At 52.4% G+C, this 24,308-nt stretch overlaps 1 protein-coding gene across 1 annotated transcript; it reads left to right on the plus strand.

Annotated features, from left to right (window-relative positions):
* The first annotated feature begins 319 nt into the window (after positions 1 to 319).
* On the plus strand, positions 320 to 23,779 carry Mybpc2 (myosin binding protein C2). Its single transcript, XM_021634051.2, has 28 exons — positions 320 to 417; positions 1,993 to 2,070; positions 2,492 to 2,578; positions 2,780 to 2,928; positions 3,121 to 3,238; positions 4,053 to 4,101; positions 4,250 to 4,309; positions 7,369 to 7,565; positions 7,838 to 7,970; positions 8,082 to 8,206; positions 8,296 to 8,401; positions 9,276 to 9,448; positions 10,488 to 10,653; positions 11,695 to 11,801; positions 12,160 to 12,189; positions 12,411 to 12,550; positions 14,717 to 14,876; positions 14,970 to 15,074; positions 16,193 to 16,381; positions 16,845 to 16,979; positions 18,105 to 18,272; positions 18,408 to 18,496; positions 18,850 to 19,045; positions 19,504 to 19,643; positions 19,872 to 20,031; positions 20,134 to 20,270; positions 21,366 to 21,552; positions 23,636 to 23,779. The coding sequence occupies exons 1-28, from the start codon at positions 399 to 401 to the stop codon at positions 23,644 to 23,646; spliced, it is 3,414 nt and encodes a 1,137-aa protein (XP_021489726.1). The 5' UTR covers positions 320 to 398; the 3' UTR covers positions 23,647 to 23,779.
* The last annotated feature ends 529 nt before the right edge of the window (positions 23,780 to 24,308 follow it).

A 24,308-nucleotide genomic window follows, 5' to 3' on the forward strand; every position in this document is an offset into this window, starting at 1 on the left:
CATCTTGTGCTCTGGCCCCTTCTCCTTCCTCCACCCTGCCCTCCTTTCCTTCCTTTCTCCAGGACCTAAGGATCTGGGCCCCTGCGCCCCCCAGACTCTGGAGTCCCAGGCCTTCCTCTTTCTGAGGTCACACAGTCTTCACCTTTGCATCTCCACAGACTCAGGTGTCCAAGCTCCCCCAGCCCATCCCCAGCGGGGCCCTGGCATCCCTCTGCTTCTGTCTGCTAGCTATTTCTCGCCCTTTAGAGCATGCGGGAGGAATGTGGGGCGGCCCTGCGCTGCCTCCTGGGAGTGCTGAGACTCCATAAAGGGCTCCTCCTGGAGACCCACCTGTCCCTGCTAGGACCTGGCTAGCGCCACTTCGGTCCGGGTCCTGGGAGCAGGAGAAGGTCGCCGACATGCCAGAGGCTAAACCAGGTGGCTGGCCAGAAACCTTCTTGGGGGTGGGGAGGGGCTGTAGACGAGGTGATGTCTCTACTGTGGGAGGAGGGGGTCCTCTGCCTGTACCTACAGCTACATCTAGGTAGAGTGTGGGTTTAGTGCTTGGGGAAGAGGGGTCCCTTCTGTGTGCACAGATGGGTTCCTTCCTAGTGCAGCTTGCTGAGGTCTCTGGTCTGTGTAGGGTCGGGAGTCCCCTCCCTCTTCAGGGACTGGGAGACCCATTTCGGTAGAAATCTCAGTTGTCTAATTATAAATTGGGCTCGGGTTTTCTTTCTCATCCTCCCTCTTTCCTTGCTTTCATCCCCGCACCCCAAACCCTCCAGGCTGGCCCCAAACTCACTCTGGAGCCCAAGCTGGCTGGGCAGTCCTGACCTCACTGCCTCAATCTCCCAAGAACTGGGTAGCACGCATGTGCCAGCACACCAAGCTAGGGGTCTCCTTTTCTTTTTCTTTTCTCCCCTCCCCCCCACGCCCTTGCTCTCACTGTATTTTCAAGACAGGGTTTCTCTGTGAATCTCTGGCTCTGGCTGTCCTAGACCGGAGAGGCCTCCAACTCACAGAGATCTGCCTGTCTCTGCCTCCCAAGTGCTGTGATTAAAGGTGTGCGCCACTACTGCCTGGCAATAGAATTTTTTGGAGGGGTGGGGTGGGGAGCTCTCTTTCTTGGGGCTGTGGCATCTTGCTGAGCACTGCTGGGCTGGGCTTGGGGGCAGGGCCCTCTCTGGTGGGAGAACGTCCTTGAGTAGTTGAATCTCCGCACTGAACGAAGATTGGGGCTTTCTAGATTATGGGGTGCTTCTGTGGACACATTCGGACTCCAAGTGCATAGAATGGTACTTTTCTGTGCAAACAGAGAACTCCCTTGGTGTGAGAGCTGAGCTTTTGTGTGGGAATTACGGGTCTCTTCCATGGGTGGGGCCTTCTCTTTCCTGCTGTGCTGGGACGGAATCCATAGTCTCCCACTTGCTTGGCCAATACTGGCCATGTCCCAGCACCCCAGTCCCTCTCCATGGGCAGTTAGGCATGCTCCCTGAGGGGCAGGGGTGGTTATATGCTTGCTGAGGCTTGTTTTTTTTTTTTTTTTTTGTGGAAGTGGGCACCACACACAAGCCCTGGCACCTCCCCAAGGTGGCTGTCCCCTGGGGGCAGCCTAGTAGCCAGGCTGAGGTAGAGACCAGCTCCCTTGCACAGACTGAGGCCTTCACCACATGGAAGACTGCTGTGGTCAGCACCAGTGTCCAGTTTCCAGCCCAGCGGAAGGGCTAATTATACCCCAAACCTGAAAGGTCAGGCTGGTGGCCAGAGGCTGGGGTGAGGCTTCAGGGGAGGGGGAACCTCACTCTATACTCAGGGTTGGGATCAACTTATGTCTGCAATGGAAGGTCTGTGCCCCACCACACCTACATCCACCTGAGGGAAGAGGTGTGGATCTCAGGTCTGGAGGAGACGGTTTGAGGCTCGGACCCTTGGTTCTGAGGAAGAAAGTTTGAATCTGGATTCTGGGGGAGGAGATCACCATTTCCTGCTGAACTGTTAACTTCTGTGTTACAGCGGCCAAAAAGGCCCCCAAAGGCAAGGATGCGCCAAAGGAAGCCCCTGCCAAGCAGACACCTGCTGAGTCCCCCAAAGGTGATGTGTGCTGGGCTTCTGCCGACTGTCTCTCTCTGGTCCTTGCCTTTCCAGGTCTCTTTCCCATAGCTGCCCCCACACCGGGTCAGAGCCATGGTCCTTCCTGGCTTCCCCAGGCCGGCACGTCACTCTGAGTGATGCCTCAAGCAGTGCTTGCCTAGTTCTCAAAGGCTGTCTCCATGTTCACATGCCCTTTACCCCAAAGTCCATTCAGGACTATTCTGACCGTAACTCGCTGCTCCATAGATGGGGAAACTGAGGAAGCCTAGCACAGCTTATCCCTTCTGGATAAAAATCCAAGTCATCCTACGTTCTTTGTCTTTGGAGCAGAGGGACCCTCGCTGTCCCCAGAGCCCTTCCCAAAGAGGCCCTCTGCCTCCCCCAGACCACTGCTGACACCCTAATCCTTTCTCCTGAGCAGAAGCCCCACCTGAGGACCAATCCCCAACTGCAGAAGAGCCCACAGGCATCTTCCTGAAAAAGCCAGACTCTGTGTCAGTGGAGACTGGTGAGCACTTGGGAGGAACAGCCTAGAACCCGAGTCTGAGGGAGGAGGGTTCAGTCTGGACCCCGGGATCTGAAGGAGGAGGATTGAGGAGGACCTCTGGATCTGAGGAAGGAGGGCTAGGCCTGGACCTTGGGGGTCTGAGGGAGGAGGGCTCAAGGTCCTTTCTGGAGAGCTGGGTTTCTCATTCCCTGCCTCCTCCAGGGAAGGACGCGGCGATTCTGGCCAAGGTGAACGGGAAGGAGCTCCCGGAAAAGCCCACAATCAAGTGGTTCAAGGGGAAGTGGCAGGAGCTGGACAGCAAGAGCGGAGCCCGCTTCTCCTTCAAGGAATCCCATGATTCTGCTAGCAATGTGAGACCCTGGCAGCACCAGAGGCGGGGCTGGCCACCAGATGGCGCTCGTAGAGCTCTGGCACCCCCTAGAGGGAGCCGGCGCCCCGGGCAGTGGCTGAGGTCCACCGGGTGGGCTAACAACTCTCTTCCGGGCCCCGGGGTGGGGACTTGGGGACTCTGAGTCACAAGCGCCCACACCCCTGGCCCCCAGGTATACACCGTCGAGCTCCACATTGGGAAGGTGGTCCTAGGGGACCGCGGGGATTACCGTCTAGAGGTCAAAGCCAAGGATGTCTGCGACAGCTGCGCGTTCAACGTGGATGTGGAGGGTGCGCTGGCGGGGGCGCTGGCGGGGGCGCGGGCCGGGCCGGGGGCGCTGGCGGGGATGGGAGGTTCTAGGCTGAGCTGGTTTGATGCAGGTGTGGAGATGGGGTGGTCACAGTCTCTTGGGGGAGAGGGTCCAGACTCAGTAATGGGGATGTGGGAGACAGGTCTCCAGGCTTTGCGTAGGAGGAGGTATAGACTCGGGGTACAGGTATTTAGCAACTTGGGGTGCGCATGAAAAAGCGTATGAGGCGTCTGTGTTTGCGTAAGCGAGCCGAAGGCTCGGAGGGCCAGGGCCTCCTGCCTCACAGACTCTGGGTGTATGCATTTAAGATGGGGTGCACAGACCAGGCCAGTTTAGGAGCAAGCAGGGATTCTGCAGCCTCTGGGGTTCTGCAGTTCCTATGGTGTGGGGCTTGAAATCCCTGGCCTGGGAGTAAGGACCAGCTGGGGGGCTGGGCATGGCGACTAGGGGGGACATGGCGACTAGGGGAGCGGAGAAGTTGTCCTAGTACCATCCTGATGGCAGCCCCATGTGCGCGAGCCTGGGAGTTGCTGCAAAGTGCTCTCTAGGCAGCCAGGGCTACATAGTGAGATTTTGTTTCAGACACACACACACTCACACATACACACACCCAGACATATGAGAGAGGGAAAAAAAAGAAATAAAGAGAGAGAGCTATCTAGGCTTGAAGAAGGGGTGCACTGGCCTAAAAGATGTAGGAAAGGGTACCCAAAGAAGTTGCAAATTGTGAGTGCCTGGGGACAGGACAGCCTGGTCTCCATTTGCCTCACTTTCTGCCTCTGACCTGTCCCCAGCACCCCGTCAGGACTCATCTGGACAGAGCCTTGAGAGCTTCAAGCGTTCGTGAGTGCCTCTAGGTCCCGGGAAGAGGTCCCTACTGTCACTGAGAATTGAGGGAGGTTTCTCTGTGGGAGGTGGAGATGGGGGACAAGGAGTGGGGAGCCTGGGATGGGTCTTAGTGGAGTTCCCGCCTCCCTCTTAATGATTACAGGGGTGACGGGAAGACAGAAGATGCGGGTGAGCTGGATTTCAGTGGCTTGTTGAAGAAGAGGTGAGTTGGCCTAGCTGGCAGAGTGGACAGGTGAGGTCATGGGAGAGGGACAGCATCCAAAACACCAATTCCTCCTTTCATTTCTCTTTATAACCTCCCCTTCCCTTCCTTTTTTCCTTCCTTTTTTTTCCTTCTTTCCTTCCTTCCTTCCTTCCTTCCTTCCTTCCTTCCTTCCTTCCTCCCTTCCTTTTTCTTTCCTTCTGTCTGTGGTGTATGAGTGTGTGTGTGTGTGTTTCTGTAGGGGGCAGAGGTTGATTTCTGGTGTTTTCTATCTCCACTGTATGTATGTATGTATGTATGTATGTATGTATGTATGTATGTATAGGTAGTGTCTCACTATATAGCTTTGGCTGGCCTTGCCTAGAGCTTGCTATATAGACCAGTCTGGCCTGAAATTCATAGAGATCTGCTGCCTTGGGCACTCGGGTGCTGGGATTAAAGGCATATGCCACTGTGCCTAGCCGTCCACATTATTTTTTGAGATAGGGCCTCTCACTGAGCTTGGAATTCAATAGGCTGGCTAGAGGAAGCTAGCAAAGGCCAGGGGTCCACTTCTTTCCACCAACCCCCACCAGCATTTCATTTTATTTTTATTATGCCTGTGGGTTTGTGCACATGAGTGCCATACCTGTGGAGGCCAGAAGAGGGCAATGGGTCCCCTAGAGCTAAAGCTCCAGGTAGTTGTGAATTACCTAATGTCAGAGCTGGGAACTGAATCTGGGTTCTCTGGAAAAGCTGTGTGTGTACTTAACTGCAGAGCTCCCTCCAGCCCACACCTGAGCAGCAGCACTCCGCCCACTGAGCCATCCCGCCGGCCTCAAGGTTTTCTGTTTACTCCAGAACGGTCTCTTCAATATCTTCATTGGTTCCCACCATCCCCTCCACCCCCAGCCCTGCCAATAGTGCCATCCAGCCAGCCACCTCCCAGCCACCTCCCAGCCACCTCCCAGCCAGTCTCCCACCTAGTCACCCTCAGAGCCACCACCTCACCCACGCTGCTCACCCTGCATCACCTGTTCACTGCTCCAGCGATGCATCCCGCCAACCTACCACCAACCCGTCACTGCTCCCCTACCCGCCATCCCCCATCCACATGGCATCCAACACTTATCTTCAAGCCCAGCCACCTGCATCCCACATCCACTCCAGCTTCCCCGAGCTCTACCCGCCCTCCTGCTGTTACACGCAGGCACCTGTTTGTTAATCCACCCATCCACCCTCCACCACTAAGGCACTTACCGGTCCTTCTTACAGCCATTTGCCTCACCTCCAGCAGCACCCAACATCCCACCCAGACATCTGCTCCCCAACACACCTAGTTAGCCAGCCTTTTCCTTTCTTTACCCGCTGCTCACTGACACACCCAGCCCCTTATAGCTTTCTGTTAAATTCATCAATGTGAAATTGGTATTCTGTAGGCAAAAAAAAAAAAAAAAAAAAAAAAAAAGGGATTGGATTGGGGCTGTTAAGATGTCTCAATCAATAAAGTGCTTGCTGTGCAAACATGAAGATCTGAGTTCAAATCCCGGGCACCCACGTGCAGGGCCAGGTGCAGAGCCAGGCTTCTGTAATCGCACCGCTGGTGAAATGGGATGGATAGATTCCTGGAGTTTGCTGGCTAACCAGCCCAGACAAATCAGTGAGTTCCAGGTTCAGTGAGAGACCAACCCTGACTCAAAACTTAAGGTGGGCTAGAGAGATGGGTCAGTAGGTTTGTGTCACCAAGCCTGATGACCTCTATTCAGTCCTTGGAAACTATGTGATAAAGGAGAGAACGGACATCTGAAAATTGTTCTCTGACTTCTACACACATGTGATAGTGTGTGAGTGCACACACACACAGACACTAAAAACAGTTAAAACATTTTAAGACATAAGGTAGAGAAGAGATGGAGGAGACGCCAGTCTGACTACGCAGGCACACATACACAGCAGAGTAGCCAGACTATGACGATTTACTAGTGTTCCTCAGAACGCTAATTCTCTCTCACGTGCCCACCATATTATTGCCATGTGTCCCTTTGAAGCTCCCCACAACAGCTCCCCTGAATGATTCATTCCTCCGTGGTATTCTACCAGTCATCTTGGTCATCTTGTGTTCAACCCAATCTTGTTCAACTGTTTCTGACCCTCCTAGCCATGTATGCACTTCCCATGCTCTTCTTCACCCCCCCCATCCTTCTGTTTATCTGTCTTCTTGCCCTCTGCTCTGGATACCAATATGACATTCATGTCCCACGTCCATCCACACATCTGCTGTCTGTCCCTTCCTACTTCCTTCCTGAAGCATCCCTTCCGTCATGCACTGTTCCTCCTGGGAGTCCTCCTGCCCACTAGGCACTGGGCTGAGGGGGAGGAACACAGAAGCCCCTCTTGATCCTGGCCTGACTCCTTCAATGCCTTGGGGAGACAAGACAGGTCCAAAGACAGGGACACACATGAGGCAGTTTGGTGTGGTTGGAGGAAGTGTCTGCAAGGATATAAGACCCCAGGGCAAGAGCAGATCAAGTAGTCTTGGAGGACCAAAGATACTTCAAAGAGAAGCAAGCATGTCACTAGGGTTTGTAGGATAGAAAGGGACACAAGAGGCTAGATGCAGCCAAGCACTCTGGGAGGCAGGAAAGAGCCTGGAGTGCTAAGGATGAAACATGCCGCTGGCTTGGATGGCTTGGGTGGTGGTGCAAAGGTGGGTAGGTGGGTGATTGCCAAGATGAGGGGCTGGGGCTCCCTCCTGAAGGCACTGGGGAGCCTCATCAATGTTTAGAACAGGGAAGAGATGCGGCTGTTGAGATGTTCCGTGGGGACTGTAGGTAGAAAAGCCTAGAAAGGAAGGTGACTGAAGATATTTGCTGGATGAGTGGACGGGTGTATAAATGAATGTATGAAGGTGAAGGAATGGGTGTATGTATGTATGTATGTATGTATGTATGTATGTATGTATAGATGAGTGTATGGGTAGATGGATAGAAAATGAAAGGGTACATGGATGGATGGTTACACAGCAAAGTGCACCATGGAGAACCCTAACCTTCTCTCCACTGGTGTCCCTGCTCCCCCAGGGAAGGAGTTGAGGAGGAAAAGAAGAAGAAGAAAGATGACGATGATCTGGGTATACCCCCAGAGATTTGGGAGCTCCTGAAAGGGGCCACCAAGAAGAGCGAGTATGAGAAGATTGCCTTCCAGTATGGCATCACTGACCTCCGTGGTATGCTGAAGCGGCTCAAGAAGGCCAAGGTGGAGGTCAAGAAGAGTGCAGGTCAGCATTGGGGACATGTACCCTGGTCCCAGTTTTGGAGGTCCTAACCTGACAAGTGGTGGACTTCACTCTCCAGGGTCTCTCAGTCTACAGGAGATCTCCAGACTTGATCTTGGAGAAAGTAAAGTCTTGGAGGAAGACCTGGCTCCCCCAGAGATGATCAGGGCAAAAAGAAACTCTCCTCTCTACCCCCTGGTCTCCTGTCCTTGACGCTGGTCATCTCTGTATCCCTTGGTTTGCTCTCTACCGTGTGGTCCTCTCTTCATCCCTAGCCTTCACTAAGAAGTTGGACCCAGCCTACCAAGTAGACAGGGGCAACAAGATCAAGCTGGTGGTGGAAATCAGTGATCCAGACCTCCCTCTCAAATGGTTCAAGAATGGCCAGGAGATCAAGCCGAGCAGCAAGTATGTGCAGTGTCGTTGCTGCACAGAGGGTGGTTTGGAGTGGGTGCCCAGAAATAAGTGTGGCTCCCAATCTTTCTCTTTGGTCTTCTCTAATGCGTGCTCTCATGCCAGGTATGTGTTTGAGAATGTGGGGAAGAAACGCATTCTCACTATCAACAAGTGCACACTGGCGGACGATGCTGCGTACGAGGTGGTGGTCAAAGACGAGAAATGCTTCACTGAACTCTTTGTCAAAGGTGGGGCCAGCTCCTGCCTGGGCCTGGGGCCGGAGGGAGGGCAGTGAGTGGGTCCTGAACCCGCGGGCTTCCTCTCTCCTGCTACACAGAGCCTCCGGTCCTGATTGTCACCCCACTGGAGGACCAGCAGGTGTTTGTGGGTGACCGGGTGGAAATGTCGGTAGAGGTGTCTGAAGAGGGTGCGCAGGTGATGTGGTGAGTTGGGCTTTGGTCTTTGAGCTGAGTTCAGGTACCTTTAGGCTCTTCACCTCAGTCCTGGTGTCTAGCAGACACAAGACTCCCTGGGAGACTCCAATCCTAGCTCAGGAGATACCTGAGACCTCAGTTAATTTTTTAAAATTATCCCTTTACTCTTACCCTTATTTTTCTAGAACTGACCTCTCTTGTCCCATTCTCTTCGGGATCATTTCCCCATCCCTCCTGTTGTAGTGAATATTCATCTATCAGCCAGTCATTTGTCCTTGGATCCATCTATGAGTCTGTGTCTGTTATCCACCTGTCTATCACTCTCTCATCCATCCACCATCCACCCATCACCCATCTATCATCCCTCTATGCATCCATTTTTCTATTCTCCACCCACCATCATTCTATCCACCATCCTCCTCCCATGAGTTATCCACACACCCTTCTAGAATCCATTCCCCCATCACCCTTCCACCATCGTCAGTCCATCTTTCCTTTATACCTTCACCTATCCATCCATCATCCCTTCACTCACCCATTATCTACCCATCATTGTCATCCACTCATCTATCCATCCATCATCCCTCTATTCCTTTCCTCTTTCCATCCATCATCGATATATTTTTCTGTTCGTATCTCCTTTTATTCATTTCTTCATCCATCTTCCTACCCAACCTCCTTTCCATTGAATCATCCAGCCATTCACCTGTCATCATCCAACCCATCATTATCCAGCCGTCCTTGTAGCATTCACTCACCCACCCATCCCTTTCCCTCCACCACGCATTCCCCATCTAAGTTAGCCGTATGCCCACCCATGCCTGGTCTATCTGTGATCCACCATTGCACCTTGAGACCACTGAGCCATCTTCCCTCCACCCAGGATGAAAGATGGTGTGGAGCTCACACGGGAGGACTCCTACAAGGCGCGCTACCGCTTCAAGAAGGACGGGAAGCGGCACATCCTCATCTACTCTGATGTGGCCCAGGAGGACGGGGGCCGGTATCAGGTCATAACCAATGGTGGCCAGTGTGAGGCTGAACTCATCGTGGAAGGTATGGCTTCTTCTCGGAGGGCTGGATGAGAGTGCTGAGGCTCCAGACCAGACACGGCCAGACTCTCCACCTTGTGTTCAGACTGGCGCAGTAGCCACGCTTCCTTCTGCATTCGCATTTGCCCACCCCATTACCACACACAACCCCGAGGTCTGTGTTCTGGTTGGCATGACCCAACCCTGTGAATGTCCCAAATGGCACCCCTGGGAGAAGGTGGGCCAGTGAAGTGTTCATAGGATTTTATGTACTGTAAGTCTACATCTCTACAGAAAAGAAAAGTAAGACAAAACAAAAAACCCTCACCAAAAAAAACTATGTCATTTATGGTCAAATAAATAAGTTTTCCATAAGCTATATGGAAAAACTTATTTATTCCAAATAAATAAGTTTTTCCATTAAACAAAGGAACGGGCTACCAAGATCAGTTCTCAGAGGATACTACTGTGCAGGGGAGAGAAAGAGAAAAGGAAGGAGGGAGGGAAGGTTACAAACATGAATATCTATATCTATATGTTATTCACACACACACGCACACACACACACACACACACGCACGCACACACACACACACACACACACACACACACACACACACACATATATATATGTATATATTCATTCAGCTCTCTTTACCCAGGGCTTCTGTGGGTCAACATCTTCTGAGTAAAATACTGGGAAAATAAATTGCATCTTATCAGGGTGTGTTAGCAAAGAGTTCTACCACTGAGCTATACCCCAACTTTTCACTGGGAGACTATAGGTGGTGGCTCTGGGCACGCCCCCAGCCCTCCTCAGGGCCTTTGCATACACTCTTCCTAGGGGGCTCTCATTTCCCCTGCCATTCTCAGGCCATCTCACTTCTAGTCATAGTTGTCTTATTTACTGTCCCACTGGCATGTGGCCCTCCAAGCGCAGAAGGTAGTTTGAGGCTCACTCATCCTTACATCCCCAGAACAGCATTCAGCACACAGTGGGTGTTTGTTAGCATGTGTGGCCTGATTGGAGCAGTCAGGTGCCCACCCTTCTCCTTCTTACCCAGAGAAGCAACTGGAAGTCCTGCAGGACATTGCGGACCTGACAGTGAAGGCCACAGAACAGGCCGTGTTCAAGTGTGAAGTGTCTGACGAGAAGGTGACAGGCAAGTGGTACAAGAACGGGGTGGAGGTACGACCCAGCAAGAGGATCACCATCTCCCACGTGGGCAGGTGAGGCGCAGGCGGCATTGATGGTGTGTTGTGTGAATCCTTGGATTGTTCTTGCTCTAATCTGAGTCTATGGAGCTGGCTGACCCGTCAAGGTCTTACTGCAAAGGCATGGTGCAGGCAGGGGTCCACTAGGGCCATATTTGGAAGACAGAGGAAAACAAGAGGTTGGAATTCAGTCGGCGGTGTGTGAGCACCTGAGAAAAATACTGCTCATCCGCTGAATGCCTGACAGCCATGACTCTGCTCCAGGCTTCCTCATGAGAGCTGTTTGCTTTTCATAAGGAACTGTAGCTGCTGGTGGCATTGATGATGAGGGCAGCCAGCCTGGATGCTGACAGGAAACTTCCTGAGTGCCAGCACCATTGGAGCTGTTTCACAGCTCTGAGATAGCATCATTACCTCTGCTTACAGATGAGGAAACTGAGGCACACAGAGGCTTGGTAGCTTGCCCAAAGCCACACAACCAGGAACTGGCATTTAAAGTCACAAAACAATAAATAAAAACAGTGGCTGGGGAAACGTGAGGACTTGAGTTCAGTTCCCAGCACCCATATACAAAGCTGGGCATGGTGGTGTGTGCCCATTATCCCAGCGCTGGGGAGGCAGGGACAGGAGGATCCCTGGAGTTGGCCGGACAGACAGCCTAGCTTAATCAATGGGACCCAGGTCCCAGTAAGGGGCCCTGTCTCAAAATGGAGGAGAAGGGCTAGAGAGGTTTCATGATTAAGAGCACTGGCTGCAGAGGACTCAGGTTCAATTCCCAGCACACACATGATGGCTCACAACCATCTGTAACTCCAGCTTGAGGATATCCAGGGCCCTTCTCTGTCCTCTGTAGGTACTGCACACACTTGGTGCACATACAGACGTGAAGGTAGACACACATACATGTAAAATAAATCTTAAGGAAAAGGCCGTAGATGGTGCTTGAGGAATGACATGAGGTAGACCTCTGGGCTCCACGTGTTCCTCATGCTGGCGTTCATAGAAGTATGTGGGATGATCTGGCCTGACTCCACCCACCTCCTTTCTGCCTTCTAGATTCCACAAGCTGGTGATTGATGACGTCCGCCCCGAGGATGAAGGAGACTACACATTTGTACCTGATGGCTATGCCCTGTCCCTCTCAGCCAAGCTCAACTTCCTGGGTAGAGACAGCCTTCCTTTTCTATTAGGGGCGGAGAACTGGAGCTGGGTGAGGAGGGAGGTGGACAGGCCCTCTCAGGCCTCCAGGATCCCAGAATGCCTCCCTGCAGGATTAAGATGTACAATGGGGGCCGTAGCAAGAGTCTGTGGGGCCCATGGGTAGTCAGATGAGATGTTCAGAGCATGGTGCATGCAGATGAGGGTCCATGTGAAGTAGGCGTGGCTTGGGCATCTTTCCCTCCCCTAGGGTCCCAGACTCAGGTTTTCTTCCAAAGGTTTCTCTGTCTCTCGATTATGAGGGGAAGATGAGGGAGGGACCTGAGAGTTTAGCTCTAACCATCCATCCTCTTGTCCTTCCAGAAATCAAAGTGGAATACGTACCCAAGCAAGGTAAGGGCCAGTGTGGCCCGCTATAACTCACACCTGAGGAAGGAGCCTTGGGTCTTTACCCCCGAGTCTCAGGGAGGAGGCTGAAGTCTACACTCCTGGATCTGAGGGAGGAGCCTGAGTCTGCGGGAGGAGGCTGGGATCTGGCCTTGGAATGATGCTTCCTGGGGCCCTTACGATGGTATTGGGAAGCCAGGTCCCCAGTGCTTTCTTTGTGCCTGTAGAGCCCCCGAAGATCCACCTGGATTGCTCAGGGAAGACCTCCGACAACTCAATCGTCGTGGTGGCTGGAAACAAGCTGCGGCTGGATGTGGCTATCACCGGGGAGCCACCTCCCACTGCCACCTGGCTGAAGGGCGATGAGGTAGGCTTCTGCCCCTGGTCCCTCTCCCTCTGGCTCTGCTAAGATGCTTCAGGCAGGTGGCTTTCCCTCTCTGAGCTTTAGTTTCATATTCCATGAAATGAAGACAAGTCTTCCTTTTGTGTGGGGCTGTTCTGAAGATTGCAGATTGTGTTGGTCTGCACAAGGCATGGGCCCAACATATGACCTTTTCTCCATCCATTCATCTTTTCATCAGCTAGTTAGTCAAGACTGGCCAGTTCATCTATCTCTTCATCCACCACTCATTCAGCTATCAACCCACTACCCATCCACCACTCAGTCATCAGCTCCCCATCCCACTGCTCACCCACCTGCCCACCCGTTCACTTATCCACTCATCCGTACACACATCACCCATCCATCTACATAGTCACCCATCCATCCATTCATCCTCACAGCCACCCATAAATCCATATATTCACATCCCGTCCACCCACATATCTACCCTCCCTCCATCCACTGCCACCATCCATTGTCTGTAATCTACCTCTACACAACCCAGCCACCAGCACCCAGCGGCCCAGCTCTCATCTATAATCCATCCGTTCCTCTGCAATCGACCCACTCCTCTATCCATTCATTTACCTGTCTGTGCTTCCGTGCCCCCATTCATCCATCCGTCCCCCCAAAAGTTCAACCCATCCATCTACCATTTATTCACCCTTCCATCAAAACGCTGCTTTGCTCTGTCTATTCTGGATCCCAGTAAAGTCAGGTTTTCACCTCTCCTCGTGTTAGACAACTTTCAACTAATGTAACCAATACCAGAGCTAGGTTCTCTATCTATCTATCTATCTATCTATCTATCTATCTATCTATCTATCTATCATCTCTCTATCTGTACGTTCTTGGTGTCAGCTCCTTGTCAGTGTTCCTCTGCTTAGCTCTGTGGTCAGGCCGAGTGCTGTGGAGGGGAGTACACTGTGGAGTAAGATGCTTACCTCAGAATGGTTGGGGCACACCGAGAGGAAGAGGCTGGGGTCTCAATGTCCCCTTTAATGGCACCCCCTACCAATGATGGGATGTCCTCCTGTTAGACCCCATCACTTTTTTTTTTTTTTTTTTTTTTTGGTTTCTTGAGACAGGTTTTCTCTGTGTAGCCCTGACTGTCCTGGAACTCACTCAGTACACCAGGCTGTCCTTGAACTTACAGAGATCCCCCTACTCCTTCCTGAGTGCTGAGATTAAAGGCTTACTGTCCGGCTTTCGTCCCATCACTTAAAGGCTCCACCTCCTCCTAGTAATATGTACGACAAGCCTTTTAGGACATGGGTCTTTGGGTAGATTTCTCGGAGCTGTAGAAGCATTGGAACTTCTGGCAAGTCTGGAACATGCCAGCATGGTTCCGTGTTTATCCACTCTTCCCCTCAGCCAGCCACTCAAGGTGCCACCCTCATCAGATGCAGCCCTGGCTCTGTGCCTTCTTCCTTTGGGGGAGGTGAAACAAGCCCACACAGTTGCTTCCCCAGATGTCTGAGATTGAGATATGGAGGCAAAGAGCAGGAGCTATGGGAATTTGTGAGAGCATGTTTAGCCGGGAGCAATCAAACTTCTTCCTGGAAGAAATTTGACTTCCAGGTGGCTTTAAGAAAGACCAAGAGGAGGCATGAAGCAGAGTGGGTGTGATTCTAGGCAGGAGCTCCACCCCTGAGCCACACCCCAGCCCCTCACTGGAGGATTCTAGGCAAGGGGCTCTAGATTTTACCCCCAGAACTGCACAGATCGGACGGGGTGGCTCACTCCTGTCATCTCTGCAACTGGGAGGTGGAGGCAGAAGGAACAGGAGTTTAAGATCATCTTTGGCAAAACAGGAAGTTCAATGCCAGTCTAGATTACAAGAGACCCTGTTTTAGAAAGAAAAAGAAAAAGAAAAAGAAAAAGAAAAAGAAAAAGAAAAAGAAAAAGAAAAAGAAAAAGAAAAAGGAGCATCAGGCTCAGTGTATACAGATAAATTGTGACTCTTGGGAACAAGACGTGTGTTTAGTGAAGGTGGGTGTGTGTGTGGTGGATAAGAAGGATGGAGGGGGAATGTCAGGGTGAGACCCCTGAGTCCAGAACTCACATACATGTGGCCATAGAGAGGTCACTGCAAGATTTTGAGGGTCTGTGAAAGTGACGAAAGCCTGGCCGTTGGGCGGCCGTGTCCAGGTGTTCACACTCACAGAGGGCAGGGTGCACATTGAGCAGAGGCCAGACTGCAGCAGCTTTGTGATCGAGAGTGCTGAACGGGCAGATGAAGGCCGCTACACCATCAAGGTCACCAATCCCGTGGGCGAGGATGTGGCCTCCATTTTCCTGCGGGTTGTGGGTAAGCAGAGGAGCAAAGGGGGATGAAGCATGGAGTGGCCCGCTGAGGCCTCAGGGCTGTCCCTGACTCTCTCATTGTCCCTCACCCCACCAGACGTTCCTGATCCTCCAGAGGCCGTCCGTGTCACCTCAGTTGGAGAAGACTGGGCCATTCTGGTCTGGGAGCCACCCAAGTATGACGGAGGACAGCCGGTGACTGGTTAGCATCCTGTGACTCCCGTGTTCCCTAACTTCAGATTGAGCTTTCACTGTAGTCTCTAGCTTCCTGTGTGTCTCCCCTGGAAACAGTTCTCCTGGGACCTGGGATCCCACGGTTTTTCTTGCTTTGTGTGGACATATGCATGTGGAGGCCAAGTCCCACACTGGATGTCATCCTTCACCTCACCTTAGTTTTTGAGGTAGGGCTTCCGCTGAGCCTGGAGCTTGCTATTAGGCTCGACCGGCTGGCTGGAGAGCCCAGCGAACCTTCTGGGTTCAGCACTGAAATTACAAGTTCACGTGAGCAACCCAGCTTTTATGTGGCTCTAAAGACTGAACCACACCTGCCGCTCCTACCCCACCTTTTCTTTTCTTTTCTTTTCTTTTTTTTTTTTTTTTGAGACAGGATTTCTTTGTGTAGCCTTGGCTGTCCTGGAACTCACTCTGTAGACCAGGGTGGCCTCAAACAGAGATCCGCCATCACCGCCTTGCTTACCCTAGCCCTCCCCCTTTCACCTTTTTGAGACAGAGTCTTACTGTGTAGTTCTATCTGGCCTGGAATTCACTTTGTAGACCAGACTGGGTTCAGACTCGTGGGTATCAGCTTGACTCTGCTCCCAGGGGCTGGAAGCACCACCACCATGCTCAGCCAAGTTTCCATCTTTGGGTTTCTGTTTTTTTTTTTTTTTTTTCTGGTGAGTGCTGAGGATCCAAACTCAGGATGTATTTATGCAGCATTAACGACCAAGCGGCACCTGCAGCCCCTATCCTTCACCCCCCCCTTTTTTTTTTCCAAGATAAGGTTTCTCTGTGAGGCCCCTGGCTGTCCTAGAACTCACTCTGTAGATCAGCCTGGCCTCAAACCTGGAGACACACCTGCCTGTGCCTCCGGAGTGCTGAGATTAAAGGTGCACTACCACTGCCCAGCCCTTTGTTGCTTATTGATCTGGAAATACGTCTCATTTTAGCTTGGTGAATGGCAGCCTCAGAAGGTTCTGTGATGCCAAGAGTCAACCTGATGGGGGTTCTATGATCCTTTCTATGTATCCTTCCTACCCTGACTATGACTCTAGACCTCACCGTGACTCCCCAAACCCTTTTCCTTGGGGAAAACCACAGGGTACTTGATGGAGCGGAAGAAGAAAGGCTCCCACCGCTGGATGAAGCTCAACTTTGAGGTCTTCACTGAAACAACCTATGAGTCCACAAAGATGATCGAGGGTGTCCTGTATGAGATGCGGGTCTTTGCTGTCAATGCCATTGGAGTGTCACAGCCCAGCATGAACACCAAGCCCTTCATGCCCATTGGTATAATGGCCTCTCTGTCCCCATCCGTTTCTTCCACCCACTCTGCCCCACATTCAACTCCTTGATCTGCAGAGCTACAGAGCTTGGGTTTGTGTGTGTGTGTATGTGTGTGTGTGTGTGTGTGTGTGTGTGTGTGTGTGTGCGCGCGCGTGCGCAAGCGCTCCACCACTGAGCCACACCTACAGCTCCTCACTGGAGGAAACTAGGCAGGTGTTAGCCTCTGAGTTAAAGCCTAGCACACCACCCTTTTTTTTGGGGGGGGGATCTTTTTGAAACAGGTCCTTGCTGTCCTCTCTGTGTAGTCTTAGCTGGTCTGGAACATGATATATAGACCAAGCTGGCCTTGAACTCACAGAAATCCACCTACCCCCCCCCCCGGGCTGGATGTGCACCAACACAGATTTTTGTTTTGTTCTGGTTGCTGTTTTACCTCCTCCCTGCTCCTCTCTCTGGATCCCTGCAGCCCCCACGAGTGCACCCCTGCACCTCACGGTGGAGGACGTCACTGACACCACCACCACACTTAAGTGGAGGCCTCCAGATCGGATTGGTGCTGGCGGCATTGATGGCTACCTGGTGGAGTACTGCCTGGAGGGCTGTGAGTGCCACTTGGCCCTGGTTGAGCCGGGGCGTGGACTTGGGAGTGGCATGGGGCTGGCGCAGTGCCTGGGATGGGCTGGACCCTCAGGTCAGCATGTCCTCTCGCCCTCTGTCCATCTCTATGCAGCAATGGCTCCTTATCTGTTTCTCCCTCTCTTGCATCTTCCTCTACCTCCTTCCCACTCTCTTCTTTCCTCCTCCTTTCCTTCCTCTTCTCTCTGGTTCTAATATTCTTCCTTCTCAACTATGTCTGCGTAACTGTCATCTCCGTTACCCCATCTCCACCTCTGCTGCACCCCCAAACACACACACTTTCACACTCAAGGCACTTTTATATTCATGCTCAATACTCACACACATATTCAGGAAGCACATTGGCATGCACACTCACACCAGTGCAGACACATTGCTTAAGGCCATGCACTCAAACTCAGATATTTATTCACTCACCCGTGTGTGTACATATGCATACTGGTGTGCTCTCTCCCTGTGCGCACGCGCACACACACACACACACACGCACACACACACACACACACACACACACGGCCTGCTGTGGGGTTCACAGCCCTGTGTCATCTTTCATGCACCAATTGTCTGACAGTCAGCACACCACGCTGGCACTGTCTCCAGTCTTATCAGTAATCTAGCAGCTGAAGCCTTGCCTGCCCTACCTGTGGCTGTGCGGCCTTGGCCTCTACGATTCAGAACCTTTACCTTGACCTGCGACTGTGACCACCATCTCCTGCAACACAGGGAAGTGAAAATGTCCCCCACCAGCTTCTTGTCCCCTCCCTTCCCAGCATTCCTTTCTACATTCCCAGCTGGCCAGTACCCCATCCTCCTACCCTGCCACTCCTGCACCGTTTCATGCTTGAGCCGTGTGTGTGACTTCAGATAGCTTCTTAAGCCACCTGGCCCCAATTTTCTCACCCTTGAAACGGGGCCCCAGTGTTGAGGCAGGTGTCTGTCTTCATCCTCAGGGATGCCTGGCCAGTGCTGCTGCCATTAAGCTTGTGCTCAGTGAGTCATCACTGTAGGGGGCTATTTGCTGGGGGACAGTGAGGGGAGCAGTGCAGAGGCCCAAGAAAGGCCCAGGCCCACATGTGACTCCTCTTCCCAGCTGAGGAATGGGTCTCAGCTAACAAGGAGCCTGTGGAACGGTGTGGCTTCACTGTCAAGGACCTCCCAACTGGAGCTAGGATCCTCTTCCGGGTTGTTGGGGTCAACATTGCGGGGCGCAGTGAACCAGCCACCCTCCTTCAGCCGGTCACGATCAGAGAGATTGTGGGTGAGTGACACCCGGTCCCCGACTCAGCACTCCTGAGGCTCTGCTCAGCGTCTCTCACTGAGGGGCCTTCAGATGGTGTCAGCGCGCTCTAGTGGCTCCCAGGCCAACACCAACCCCCTCTGTTCAACCCCTCAGAGCAGCCTAAGATCCGCCTCCCCCGTCATCTGCGGCAGACTTACATTCGAAAAGTTGGGGAGGCCCTGAACCTCGTCATCCCCTTCCAGGTACTGGAACTGGGATCAGTGTTAGGCCAGGGTAGGAGCTGGGGTCAGGCTTAGGGTTACTGATGGGGCTGGGACAGGGTTAGAGCTGTGGGTGCATCTGTGGACTGTTATAGGCTCAGGGCCAGTAGTACCATTGTTTGTGCTAAGGTCAGAGCCAGGGTCATGGCTAAGACTGGGGTCAGAATGGAGGTCAGAGATAGGGTTGGGGTCAAACAGAGCCATGGCCAGAGTTTGGTGGGGATCAGGGCCTGGATCAGGGTTAAGTACAAATCCAGGATATCATCAGGGACAGTGATGTAGCCAGGCCCTCAGGCCCTGAGAGGCCACTCACCTGACTTTGTTCCCTCACCCAGGGCAAGCCCCGGCCTCAGGTGGTGTGGACAAAGGGTGGGGCTCCCGTGGATAGCTCCCGTGTGAATGTGCGCACCAGCGACTTCGATACTGTGTTCTTCGTGCGCCAGGCGGCTCGCTCTGACTCCGGAGAGTATGAGCTGAGCGTGCAGATTGAGAACATGAAGGACACTGCCACCATACGCATCAGGGTCGTGGGTGCGAGGCTGGAGCCTGGGGGGATGGGCAGGGTTAGGAGTGGGTGAGGAGGCCAGAAAGTAGTGGGAGGTGAGGGGAGTCAGAATAGGGGAGAGGCTGGGATGGGAAGAGGGGAGGAACGCTGCCAGTGGGAAGGAGGACAGGTCTGAAACAGGAAGAGTGAAAGCTGGGGCAGGGGCTGCGTTGGCACTGTGTTTGCCTAACACACCAGACCCTAGGACCCATGCCCGGCACGGGGTAAACAGCGTGGTGGTGGACAGCATTCGGGGGTAGTGGTAGCAAGAGCAGTTTAATGTCTATATAACGGGTTATATAATGGGATATCAAGACTGCCAAAGAGGGGAAAACAACAACAACAATAACAAAAAATAACAACAAAAAACCCAGGAGAAAAAGGGAGGGGCAGAGGCAGGCATCAGGGCCCCTCGGTGGTGTGTGACCCCCAGCCTTCCTCCCAGAAAAGGCAGGGCCAGCAGAGAATGTGATGGTGAAGGAGGTGTGGGGCACCAACGCCCTGGTGGAGTGGCAGCCGCCCAAGGACGACGGGAACAGTGAGATCACAGGCTACTTTGTCCAGAAGGCTGACAAGAAGACCATGGTGAGGGGACGGGGGGCCTTGGGGGCGGGGGCAACGCGTGCGGCCTTGCCAGAGCAGAGCTGCGTTTTCTAGCTCACAGCTGAGCAGGTGAGGCTAGGAGACTGGGTGCTTGGGAGCGTGTGCGCTGGCTAAAGACGGGCTGTTTGGTGCGCACTGCCCCTCCTAACGTCTGTACCCATGTGCCCTCCACGCGCTTGCCTTCCCCGGTCCTCCCTCCCCCCATCCCAGGAGTGGTTCAATGTCTACGAACACAATCGCCCCACCAGCTGCACGGTGTCCGACCTCATCGTGGGTAATGAGTACTACTTCCGCGTCTTCAGCGAGAACATCTGTGGCCTCAGTGACTCCCCTGGTGTCTCCAAGAACACAGCTCGCATCCTCAAGACAGGTGCAGGGCCCCGCTACCCGGCCTTGAGCTCTAACTCCTGGCTGCTGGCCCCTGGCTGAGGCGGGGGTGGGACTCACGTCATGGGTGTCCTTCATTCTCCAGGAATCACCTTGAAACCACTGGAATACAAGGAGCATGATTTCCGAACAGCCCCCAAGTTCCTGACCCCGCTCATAGACCGGGTAGTGGTGGCAGGCTATTCCGCAGCCCTCAACTGTGCCGTCAGAGGCCACCCGAAGGTACCACGGGGGGCTCCCCCGACGCCTTCTGCAGCACAGGACCCCCAGGCCCACCATTCCGGCAGTTCCTTCCCGCAGTCTCCTCACGAAGAAGCCAAGTCTCGGGCGATTCTGACCTTCCTGCCTTTCTCTACCTCGTGACTGCCAGGCATAGCTAATCCATGAAGCCCACCTCCCTGAGAAACCTTTGGGGGATGTCTACACCTTCACAGCTCTCTGAAGTTTTCCTGAGCCACCCAGTCATGAGTTTGTTTTTGTTTTTGTTTTTTTAAATCTTTTCTTTAAAATCTTAAGCTCTTTTTATTTGTCTGTGCACCTTGTGTGTGCAGTACTCCTGTAGGCCGAAAGAGGGTGCTGGATTCCCTGGAGCTGGAATTATAGGCAGTTATGGGCTATCTGACATGGTGCTGAGGACTGAACCCATGTCCTCTGCAAAAGCAGCAAGCGCTTTTAACCACAGAGCCATTTTTTTTTCTTTGACAAGGGTTCATGTAGCCTAGGATGGCCTTGAACTCAAGGTCCTTCTCATCCACCTCCTGAGTGGGGGATTATAGGTGTGCACCAGACCTGGGCATACTCATTCATCCAGAAATCTGTCCACCATTTCATTTAACCATGTGCCAATCTATTCATTGTTGTTTTTTTTTTTTATCTCAGCTTTCATTCATTCATTCATTCCATTTGCTGTGTTACCTGATTCATCCCACAAATATTTTCCTTGACTTTGTGCTTCACAAATGGGACAAAGAAGTTTCTTTGTGTTGGGGGAAGAAGGACATTGATCTAACATTTCACAGATAATACAAAACTGTGAATGATGAGAAGCATGACAGAGACATAGGCAGTTCTGAGACAGTAGACATTCTTGCCTAGGAGGTGACTGGCAGCCACACTGGGGTCCCTGTGGAGCAATCTTTATTCTAAGAAGGAAGCCCCTGTCTCTTCTGTGCACTAGGCATCATGTATTTGTTTGAACAGAAGAAACCGGGGGTTAGCTTGTAAAGTAACTATTTGAAACCACCCAGCCAGGTAGTGGCATGGCTTCTACCCAGGGCACCTCTCTAAATCAGCTTCCTCTCTGGCTCCCTTCCCTAGCCGAAGGTGGTGTGGATGAAGAATAAGATGGAAATCCATGAAGATCCCAAATTCCTCATAACCAACTACCAGGGCATCCTGACGCTGAACATTCGCCGTCCTTCGCCCTTCGATGCAGGGACCTACTCCTGCCGTGCCTTCAATGAATTGGGGGAGGCCCTGGCTGAGTGCAAGCTGGATGTCCGAGGTGAGGGGGGTGCCACGCTGACTGACCCTCATCCAGGGCCCTTGGCTAACCTACCCAGATGCCCCAGGCAAGAAGGGGACCCACACGCAAAGGCAGTGGGCTGGAGGGTACCAATCCCTGCTAACGCTTCAACGTCTGCCTCTCAAATCCTCTGTCAAGCCTCCTCCTGCCCTTTGCCTCTGGATCAGAGTTGCGATGCCCTTCCCCCACTCCTCAGACCCACCACTACCACAGTCTCTTCAGCCTGGAATTCAGTGTTCTGTGTCTCAGTCCTGTCCCTAACTCCAGTCTGGGCCCTCCCATTTTCATCTGAATTGTGTTCCAGCCATTCTATGCCTTTTGGGGCCACAGTGACCTGTTGACCTTGATTTTTTTTTTAAACAAACCTTTATTTAGGGTTACTAAATGCTTCTACCTCCCTACCAACCCCTCAACACTGGGTGAAAGGGAAAGAAAGTTAGTGCGGACAGGGGCGGAGTTCTCTCTGCTACTTCCTGCTGGGTAGGGTCACAGAATTCTTTTGGGGGAAAAACTAATGTCAGTCATCTAGAAATCCAGAAGTCCAGGGAACCAGCAAATCAGCAAACAGCAAATGCAGCAGCAGGATGAACCAGCAGCAGGCAGTCCTCCTCCAAGCAGCCGTGCCTTTTTCCTCTGGGCTGTCATATTATCCCCCTCAAAGTCCTCAGGATTCAACTAATTTCACCTGGCAAAGACCACGTTCCGCATGAGACACTTAACAGGTGTGGACAAGCTAAAACCCCCAACTTGGAATTTTAACAAAAGCATGTTTACCTATCCTAAGCCAAAGCACCCACAGCAGTGAGCTCATTTCATGCCCATGCTGGGCCCAGGCACAAGCTGATCATCCTCCGGGAAACCTCTCCCTCACCTTCAGTGGCCTAAGTCCACAAGACACTGCTGAAGGAGGCAGCTCAGGTCCCAGGGCACAGATTAGCAAAGTCCGTCCCTGCTTCATCTGGAGACAGTTGACAATGCTAACCCTGGCCCTGTGACAGTTTAGGAGACAGGGACTTCAGCCCCTCAAGGAGGGGTTCTTAGGAGGACCTCCCCTCCCTGCCCAGCGGCTGCATTCTGGATTCAGGCTGATCCACTGTCTATCCTGCAGTCTTCTTTGTGGGTGACTAAGTATCCCCGCTGCAGATTCATGCTAACTTCTGACAGCTGGTAGTTTCTTGGAACACTCCGCCCCCATTTAGCATTTAAAATGACATCAAACTGTCATTTCCGCACTCAGGAAGCTGAGGCAGGAGAATTGTGCATTTGAAGCCAACCTCTGCTGTTAGAAGCCAACTTCTAAGTCAGCCTGAGTTACATAGTATGATCTTGTCAAAATAGTATAAAATAAAATAAAAAAATAAGGGCTGGAAAGATGGCTCAGGGGTTGAGAGCGCTGGCTGCTCTTCCAGAGGTCCTGAGTTCAGTTCTCAGTACTGACAGGGTGGCTTACCACCATTTGCAGGCTCCAGTTCCAGGGGCTCCATGGAGCCATGGGCTCCTGCACGCACATGGTGCACATAAACTCAAGCAGGCAAACACACATAGAATACATTTAAAAACAAAACTACAAAATAAAAGGGCCAGGCATGGCAAAGTACAATTGTAGCCCTCATTTTGAGGTGCTTGAAGCAAAGGCATCAAGAACTCGAGGCCAGCCATAACAACAATGGAAAGTCAGATGCCATGAGACCCTTTCTCAGAACAAAGAAAAGAAAAAAGATGTGGGGCTAGAGAAGTGGCTTATGGGTAGATTGCTTATCTAGCATAAAGCCTGGATTCAGTCCTCAGCACTCTGTAAACCAGGCATAGTCGTGCATGCCTGTTATCCCAGCTCTTGGGAGGTGGAAGCAGAAGGATCAAGAGTTCAAGGACATCCTCAGCTGCTTGAGTTCAAGAACAGCTGGGGCTACATGCAGTTCTGCTGAGGGAGAGAGATGACCATAGTGACTCCACAGGTTCAGGGACAGTCGCTGGATGGGAACTCTCTTGCTCCAGGGTCTTAGGTAGAGATGTGGGGCAGCCCACCTCCTTCAGCCTCATCCATCTCTCATTTCTCCTGCAGTGCCACAGTGATCGCTCCCCATCCGTTAGAAACATCACCAGAGCCCGGACACCAGTCTCGCAACCCTTGGGATGGCAGCCATCCCTCTGGAATGATTACTGTGATAAAATGCTGTTGTTCGAACTATCATGTGTCTGGCCTTCCAGGATCTGTGCTTCTTGTCTCCTCGTGGGTGGGATTGGTCACTCTGGGCTAGGGATGGCCACCACTGCAAGGCAGCCTTAAAGATCGGATCCCATTATACCAGCATCTCGGACAATGGCATCCGCTGAGGGGACTGCTTTGCCATGGTGTTTACAAGAGTCAAAGGTGAGGCGCATGCTCCCAGAATGTGCAAGGCTCTGGATTTCATCTCCAGCAGAGGGAAAAGGAGAGAGCCAATTGGAAAAGCCTCAGAAATAGTGGCTACCAGGGCACCAAGGGCACAGAGGGCTAGGGGAAGACCTGGAGGCAGCTTGTTCTTAGCGATCATGGCATAAAGAGCCAGGACTTGGGTATTGGTTCTTATATTTGTTTTTTTTCTAAAATTTTTAAACTATTTTATTTTTTAAATATATTTTACATTCAAGGGTATCCCCTCCCTCCTCTCCTCCCAGTCCTCCTTTCCCCCTTCCTTCTTCCCCTCTCCCTTTTCCCCCAGAAAAGGAGAGCTCCCCCGTATCAACCTTCCCCA

Source organism: Meriones unguiculatus, chromosome 1 (assembly GCF_030254825.1).
Source record: "Meriones unguiculatus strain TT.TT164.6M chromosome 1, Bangor_MerUng_6.1, whole genome shotgun sequence".
Lineage (NCBI taxonomy): Eukaryota > Metazoa > Chordata > Mammalia > Rodentia > Muridae > Meriones > Meriones unguiculatus.

Bases quoted from the DNA above. Each gene is read 5' to 3' on its own strand.
- Mybpc2 (XM_021634051.2), top strand. The intron at 2,929-3,120 runs GTGAGACCCTGG...CCTGGCCCCCAG, and splicing joins CCCATGATTCTGCTAGCAAT to GTATACACCGTCGAGCTCCA. The intron at 4,310-7,368 runs GTGAGTTGGCCT...CTGCTCCCCCAG, and splicing joins AGTGGCTTGTTGAAGAAGAG to GGAAGGAGTTGAGGAGGAAA.